We start from the raw sequence: 8,341 nt of genomic DNA on the forward strand, positions 1-8,341 counted from the left end.
TAATTATCGTACATTTGCGATAATTTCATAACTACGTACGATGTACGATGGTACATGACTATCGTACGCAGATTGTACGATAATTTCCAGTCTGATAAAAAATTTGATGATTACACAGATAGCCCAATAACAATTACAGTTCTTAGTGTCAGTGCCATCTATTGGCTTATTTTTCTATTAGGAACTTATGCTGTCACAAGGCAACTACAGCAGATGAACAAAGCGTTAATGTACAAACACAAAAACGCATCAGAATGCTGATGGATCACATATACGATAATTTTACGGCCCTGGTACGATAACTGCCTGGCTTCAGGTTGTCAACACCCGCCCGCCAACTTAAGTCTTAAGGTTCCCCGTCATCGCTTGCATTCGCATTTCGCGCGTTCAGTAAACCTTGTTCAGTATTTTGCCCTTAACATTGTCAGTTTTGGTCGTAGAACAAACATTTTTGCACTTTATGTTTTAGTTTCTTAAGGACTATAAAACTGCATTTATAACATAAAACCATTACGGGTCCCCATTACGCAAAAGCGGTAGTGTATGTAGAATACTTTTCGACACCAATATGGCTATAGACCCATTTTACGAAATATTGGCGGCTAGAAAAGTTATTAAAGAAGCCAAAGAAATTAATAATCCAGAATTAGATCTGGCTCATAGAGGACTTTATTTCTTGGAAGATATACCAGGCTTATGTAAGTATGCATTCCTAACTGGTTTTCCTTATTTGTACGAAAACTAGTTTCAACAGAGTAGTTTCGCAACAGCATTACAAATCATTATTATTTTTTAAAATGTAATCCCGTCGAATAATTATCCTTTAAGTGAGGTAGCTGATTATTATATATTATAGGATTTATTTTTAATGATGACTTCACCTCCACCTTCGCTTATACTTTACAATTAATTTTTGTTTGTTTCCTCTCTTAACCATAGACATAAATTAATTGTAACTGTAATATTGTTTTAGTTAAGTTGAAAAATATTACAAGATTAACTTTAAGTCATAATAAGCTCAAAAATGTATGTGGGATTGATTATTATTTGATTAACTTGGAGATATTGGATGTCACCTACAATCGGATTGATGAAATACCTAACAAGTTGACTTCTCTACCCAAACTACGAGTTCTCAATATATCCCATAATAGCTTAAATGAATTGCCTCAACAGTTTGGAGCTTGTACTGTATTGGAAATTTTGGATTGTTCTTATAATAATCTGACACATACTAGATTGCCTGGAAATTTCTTTAAGATGGGTAAGTCTTGTAAATTTTATTGACATTAATTAGTTCCAAATATCACCCTTCTTAAATATTATACTATTTAATATAAAAATGAATTCCAAAATGTGTTGGTAAGCGCATAGCTCAACAACACCTGGACCAATTTGGCTAATTCTTTTTTTAATATTCCTTGAAGTACGAGGATGGTTCTTACAGAGAAAAAAATTGAGTGAAAACTTCTAAAAACAACACTATTCTATATTCCCATACAAAATATTTGTAATAATACTTAAAAGCCAATTTGAACTTTAATACCATAATATAAAGTTCGAGTGTTAGTGGCGGGGTTCCGGGGAGGTAAATTTTTATTTTTTGACATAATGTATTTGTTTTCTTATTATTTTTTTTATCTTACTAGCTAGACTGGTGTCCCGAATAGCAGAATAAGTATTTTAAAAAAATCAAGAATTGACAGTTAGGCGGTACAATGTTCACCAGGCCAGCTTGTTATTTAATAAAATTTAGGTGATACTCCTGTATGTCAACAACAAATGGGATTTTGACTTCCTGTAGTTCATGTCAATTGTCATTTCTGGAACTTACCACTATAAATCCTCACATAGGAAAATTTGGGAAGACATGTAGGTAATCAGCGTCCTACATGTTTTCTTGTCAAAATTTTGTTGTTTCCTTGTTTTGCTGAGATACATTGCCTATACGTGTAGTATAGATAGACTAAATGTCACTTAAGGTGCTCTTTACTCACAATTACTTGTAATTTGCAATACAATTGAAGAATATTTGTTGCAGTATGCAATAAAATAACCACATATTTTCAAGTTCAGTTATTCTTACAAAATTGTATATATAAGTAGATATGAGATAGATACTACTGGCAAATAAATGAAAAACTGTAAGGAAAATAACAAATTGACTGCCTTAATTATTAAGTTTGTAATCCCTTGTCTGGTAATTGTAAAGCTTTCTGGTATCAATTAATATTATTAATAGTGAGGTAACTATTATTTCTTTGTTTACTTTAATTATCTTTGGTAAAACATCTATTTAAGTAGTTACACATGTGAATTTTTTTGGGAAAGGATAATTATTTATTTTAAATGTTTATTTTTCAGAAAGCTTAAGAGAACTTTATTTGGGAGACAATGACTTTGAATATTTTCCAGCTGAGATTGGAAACTTGAAAAATCTGCAGATTGTATGTATAATTTTTATATTGCTTTGACAATTAGTGTACATATTGATTGAATTCTAGACTAGACATATTTATCAAAATTTAAAAAAATATTGAAATGTTGCATGCTTATCAGAGATTATTATTATTAGGGATGCATCAATACGCTTTTTTGCCGATACAATACTGATGCTGATACTCTTATAGAAATATCGTTGATTCAGATACCGATACCAACGATTATTGAATTAAAATTAAATTAAGAAAAAATATATCAAGTTTAATTAAAGTTTATAATTTTTACATATATATAGTCACAAACTTTGAATAATATTAAAGGTTTAGTTACTAAAATTAAGAATTAAGAGTAATAATTTAATTAAAATAAAATAAATAACTAAAATTAACAATCATAATATTTTTGTAATTGTGTATTTTATTTAATTTGGAATCGAAAAAATACTACTCGCGATAGCAGTTTTTTTTTAAATATACAGGGACCTCTACATCTTAGCCTATCAGATATATGTGACCGAGGGGCTAAGCAGCAGGGAGAGATCTCCCTTTTCTTAAAAAGGGACATTATTATCTTAAAGGGTTGGCGTCTCCCGCCGGGCCCGGGCGACAACTACTCCGGAAATGTCGTCATAATATTTATGGGCGAGTCGGAGCCAGCTGCCCGGCGCTACCCGCGTTACCTCTCGTGCTATTTTTGTGACAATCTTGCCGCAGAATTTTTCCTGCTGCGATCTGTGCTCAAGTAACATGTCGGATAACCCATCCCGGGATACCCTCATGCCAGTATCGAGCTCCAGATCGCACCTGGCCCTTTCAAAATTCGCACAGTCAACAAGTAAATGAACCACCGTTTGGTCGGTTCTGTCGTCACAGTCACACGCGGGGCTTGTCTTCAGTTTGAGTCTGTGTAAATAGTGTCCAAAAGCCCCGTGGCCAGTCAGGATCTGCGCCATGTGAGGTGCGAAACGCCTTGTCTTGATTTGTTTGTATGCCGCAATTGCATCTTTAAAAAAAAACATTTTTGTGACTGAGGAGGTTTCGCCCCCCACATAGCGCTCGTTTCAGGTGTCAGTGCGTGTCACCACCGTCGCATTGGTTTTGTGAGGCGCAAAGCTATGTTTGCTCCTCTCGCTCCACTTATGCACAAGATCCAATATACAATTGGCTATTTATGTTACCTCCTCTCCCTGCGTTACTTCCTTCTTCACCGAGCTCTTTGGCTAGCGCCCTGATAGCTCTGTGGTCGTCATTATCCCCCCAGAAGTGTAATCCGGAAAGTACGCCTGCGCTAATAGGTTGGTCGACTCCTACTCTGTAAGGTAATTGCCGACATGAATGAGGGGTATGTTTTTCCCTTTCCGTCCTTCTTATTATTCTGTAGAAACTATCCCACATACTCTCCCTGCGCTGCTTAGTAGAGCTCCCTCGGCGCCCCTTTTCGCCTCCTCCGATATTTTACAGAAAATGCAAAACAATATTGAAAGTTTAAAAAACATTTCAATGTTTTGAAAACAATATTTACAATACAATAAAATGCTATATTTACATTTCTTTATTGCAGTTATCCCTGGCACAGAATGATCTGATTGAAGTACCTGGAGAGTTAGGCCAGTTGACAAAATTGAGGGAGTTACATTTACAAGGAAATATACTTGTTGTGTTGCCACCAGAAATAGGTCATTTTAATTACAATGCTAAAACTGATTTTTGACAAAAAAGTAATTAGTAAAACTAAACTTCAAATATACTAAAAATTTACATGAATAACCAAAACCACAGCACCAATATTGATTTAACTTAATTTAATTTAGAATAACCTTTTTATGTGATCGTCACTCACGTTGATAACACTGTGATGTCATTATAGTTCAACAATAATCTTGAAGTCTTTTACTATGTTAAAGTAATCTATGGTGTAGAACAGTGTTTTCCAACCTTTTTGTGCAATGCCCCAGCTTAGCCTTTTGCCCCCCTGTAGGGCGTGCGCCGCACCTTGGGAAATACTGGAGTAGAAAAACTTCTCAATGAATATTATGTTATCAGGGTTCTTGGAGCTCGCAAGTAACGAGTCGGTGCTAAGGCTTGAAAGTAACTTTTGGGTTCCTCCCATTGAAGATCGGTTGAAACTGGGACCCTCTCATGTGCTGGACTATCTTCGTTCCGAGACGTACAGAGAGTGAGTCATTTTCTTAAGTTATAATAGTGCCAAATATATTATTCAATTTATATTTCTGAGCACACTGAGCTGAAAATTGCACTAAAATATGTTCAGGAGTTATTCATACTTATGCATACTATATACATATTACATATATAATAAAATTACAACAAAAAAATTACACAGAAACTAGAGAAAGTGAAAGTTAGAAAGTTTGAAGCCTTCTGTCCAATTATTGTTTCGCTGCTGATCAAACCTCTGGCAACAAAAATATTCCTAAATAAATTTTAACTTAAAGGGTTTAACCAAAAGTTTTTCCAAGTTAGGAAGACAACCCAAGATTGCACTCGGTCGGGTTATATAAGGCACATATATTAAGTTCAATTTTATTTGATAATTTCAGTCTGTACAGTCGACACATGTCTGCAAAGCCACCTCCGCCGCCTCACACGCTGCCTTCGTTGCCGCTTCCCAAGAGAGCAAAAAAATCTTCTAAACAAAATTAATAAGATCCACCGTTTTACACCAAAATATTTTCACAAGGTTTCTTGACAAACCTAATTCCTGGATTATTTTTACTAAATACATAATTTCATTAAATTCGCATTTAAGTAATAGACAATACCTTAACAAACTGTCAAAAACTGACAACTGAGTTAATGACTTTTAAAAATTGACAGAAACCAACATGGCTTTGATGGTTTGTGTTGTGTTCTAATTGTGTATGCTTTATACTAATTTATATTTAGGGTAAGATAAAAAATATATTTTTATTAATTAATTAACGATTTATGTTAGAAAACATCTCATAGATTGTTGTCTTAATTATAGTTTTGTACAAAATAAAATATATATTTGTTATTGTGATAGTAATCAAATTTTATAAAAACTATATCCGAATTATAAAACGTGGATTACATTTACTGTTTGTTACCATGGTAATATCTTTAATTAAGGTTAGATTCGAAGCAGATTATATAGTATTTAAATCAACAATGTGCCATAAAATTTGTGCAACAAAAACTGGAGCATGTTATCTGTGCAGTGTAAACAAACACTTATCGCATTGCCAAATAACGCATGATTGTCTATGTGGACTAATTGTTTTCTTTTTTAATGTAGTTGGGTAAAAATAAAACAAAATTTTAATTAGTTTTTTAATCAAACTAGGAAATCAGTCTTATAATAATATATTTCACACATTATTCAAAGTGCCTTATTTACATTTTATGGTGCTATTATATAAACATTACCAAAATTCACTTTTCTTTACTCGATGATTGTTTGTATTTTTTTAATATTGTTAAACTTTTGAAATTATTAAAAATATATAAAACGAGTTATCATCGAGAAAAGCAGATTCAAAATTACAGAAGAATTGAGGAATTTTGGCTCGTCTTAATTCAATTAAAAACAGCAGGAAATCCTATCAGAAATCTTACAAAATTGGTGTTTAATTATTCTTAAATTAAATATACATACTTACAAAATGTATACATACAAATTAACATTAAACAATATTACTAAGAATAAGGACTTTATTTTTGTTCGCCATCATTTAGATATATATACCTTTATCCTTCGATCTCTCAAGTTTTATAACATTTCATCTAATCCATTTAAATGTTGATAGAAGATCGTGACTTCTTTATGGAAGAAACGTTTTGGAATCTGATATTCTTTTGTCTAATTGACAAATATCAAGTAAGAGATTCCATACAATCACTAATTATATTTTTATGTTTTCCCGTGGCTCTACACAAGCCAAATAATTTGTTTGACTAAAATTAATATAAATCTAAATTACCGAATGCCTCACAATCTCGTCAATGTATTAACTACAAAAACAGAATACGAGTCTGTGACTAAACGCAGAGATAATGAAATAAAGGCCGCTGAGATCGTTAAGTTGAAATGTCATAGTATTGTCTTTTATTGACTTAACCTTTATACATTTAATGGTAGGGGATTTCGGGATTTACTAAAGCGCGGCAGATTAATATATAGGGGGATACCTTGTACCCGGTTAAGTACATCCACAAAACATGAGGCCCATATATAAGGCCGCTCGTGAAGGAGACAGGATCAGATTAGTAAAAAAAAAATTGCCCATCAGAAATTCCCGAGCGCGTCAGATTAAGGTAGGGTGAGTTAATTACATCCTAATAAGTGTATATTCCACTAATCTGACAATTTGAGAGTGACGTAAAAAAAGGGGAGGGCAACAAAGTTGTAAAAAAAAAACGTCATCTCGACATTCTCGAGCGTAGCTAATTTTTTTTTTATTTTGAAGGAAATAATTCAAGAATAATGAAAAATATATAATCTGACGATTTCCGCAAGCCGAAATAACAAAAATTCGTCGATAAAGTTAAATGCGTGCAGCTGCGTGATGCCTACATTTCCTTAAACCGATCGGAATCTACTAAACGGCGTTCTAAATATTTCCCTCAAAATTACATTTCCTGTGAATTTCAACCGATTCGGACCGATAGGTTTTGAGAAATTTTGAAAAATCTTAAAAAAATAAGAATTATTTTTTTAAAGTGGTTTCTTTATCGATCAACTTCAAAAACTAATCCGCCTTTGAGCTTGAAAAACCACGTCGATCGCCACCAAGCTGGTCAAAAGCGGTTGATTCGTTCGAAATATATCGTGAACGAAAGAAACCCGAAAAAGTTTTTTCGGGATTACTCCGAAATTTGTGGTTCGATCAATTAAAATTGCAAAATTACTTATGAGGATGATAAAACTGCGTCGAAAGCCGCCAACCGCGTGAAAATTGCTTGATCCATTCAAAAGTTATTGCGGTTTGAAAATTCCAAAAATAGTGTTCTATGAAACTTCTATCAGACTTTCGAGCTGGTAGAGCTCAAATGCATAGAAATGTTATTTCTTTGAACTCAGCGAGCTCAAAATATCAATTTTAAGCGCCCAGGAATGGAATTAGCGGGAAGTTGCAGGGCACCCTTTAGGTGAACCGTTTTTCTAATTTTTTTTTGTCAGATCAGGCGAATCCCTCTAGATAATCGTCAAATTATGAGACAGTACGTTTAGAACATAACGACATAACATAACGATGAACCACATATATCTTAATCTGACACGCTTGAGTATTTCAAAATTGCGATTTTTTTTTTGCAAATTATGAAAATGGCCGTGGGTTTGCGTCCCATCGAAATCGTCAGATTAGTGAATGAGAGCTTTTTTTTGGTGCACTTAACACTCCCTTAGAAAATCTGACGCGCTCGTAAATTTTTTTTTTTTCATTTTCAACCCTCAAATACAACCACCCGCATCATGCAAACGATCAGATTAACATACGTACATTATTAAAAATACGTAGGGCATTGATGCTATCAATATCTGACGCGCTCGAGGATGTCCATGCAACAGTTTTTTTGACATCCAAATTCCAACACCTTTTGTCTTCACTCTTCAGTCACCGTGACCACGCACGTTGTAAAGCACGCGAAACGTCGGTTAAATTTAAAATTATGTTAAATAATTGTAAATTTATACATAACTTTAATCCGGTTAAAAAGTTTTTTCTTGAAATGTCATATTAAAAACATTTTAAATTAATAACGCAAAATAGTTCTCGGCTTTAATAAGAAATCAGAGATCTCTTAAAATTAAGAATCTTAAATATATTGTACATTGGTAGCCATAATAGTCACTATAGTTTCGTTATAATATTTATATAATCTCATTCGGTAATATTCTAATGATGAAATGAAAA

At 33.3% G+C, this 8,341-nt stretch overlaps 1 protein-coding gene across 2 annotated transcripts; it reads left to right on the forward strand.

Moving 5' to 3' along the window:
* The first annotated feature begins 210 nt into the window (after window positions 1-210).
* LOC125052962 (ras suppressor protein 1-like) lies at window positions 211-6,132 on the forward strand. Of its 2 annotated transcripts, none has more exons than XM_047654076.1 (6): window positions 211-698; window positions 974-1,264; window positions 2,365-2,447; window positions 4,003-4,117; window positions 4,485-4,617; window positions 5,003-6,132. In XM_047654076.1, exons 1-6 carry the CDS (start codon window positions 569-571, stop codon window positions 5,103-5,105), a joined length of 855 nt encoding a protein of 284 aa, XP_047510032.1. In that variant the 5' UTR covers window positions 211-568; the 3' UTR covers window positions 5,106-6,132. The 2 variants fall into 2 exon arrangements, with proteins under 2 accessions (XP_047510032.1, XP_047510034.1); XM_047654078.1 differs by having other exon boundaries at window positions 598-698; window positions 1,177-1,264.
* The last annotated feature ends 2,209 nt before the right edge of the window (window positions 6,133-8,341 follow it).

This window comes from Pieris napi, chromosome 10 (genome assembly GCF_905475465.1).
Source record: "Pieris napi chromosome 10, ilPieNapi1.2, whole genome shotgun sequence".
NCBI lineage: Eukaryota > Metazoa > Arthropoda > Insecta > Lepidoptera > Pieridae > Pieris > Pieris napi.

What these genes read in the sequence shown, in the direction of transcription:
- LOC125052962 (XM_047654076.1), top strand. Translation starts at nt 569, where the DNA reads ATGGCTATAGACCCATTTTACGAAATATTGGCGGCTAGAAAAGTTATT. An exon ending in GGAAGATATACCAGGCTTAT is followed by an intron (nt 699 to 973) that starts GTAAGTATGCAT and finishes ATATTGTTTTAG; the next exon opens with TTAAGTTGAAAAATATTACA. An exon ending in CGTTCCGAGACGTACAGAGA is followed by an intron (nt 4,618 to 5,002) that starts GTGAGTCATTTT and finishes TGATAATTTCAG; the next exon opens with TCTGTACAGTCGACACATGT.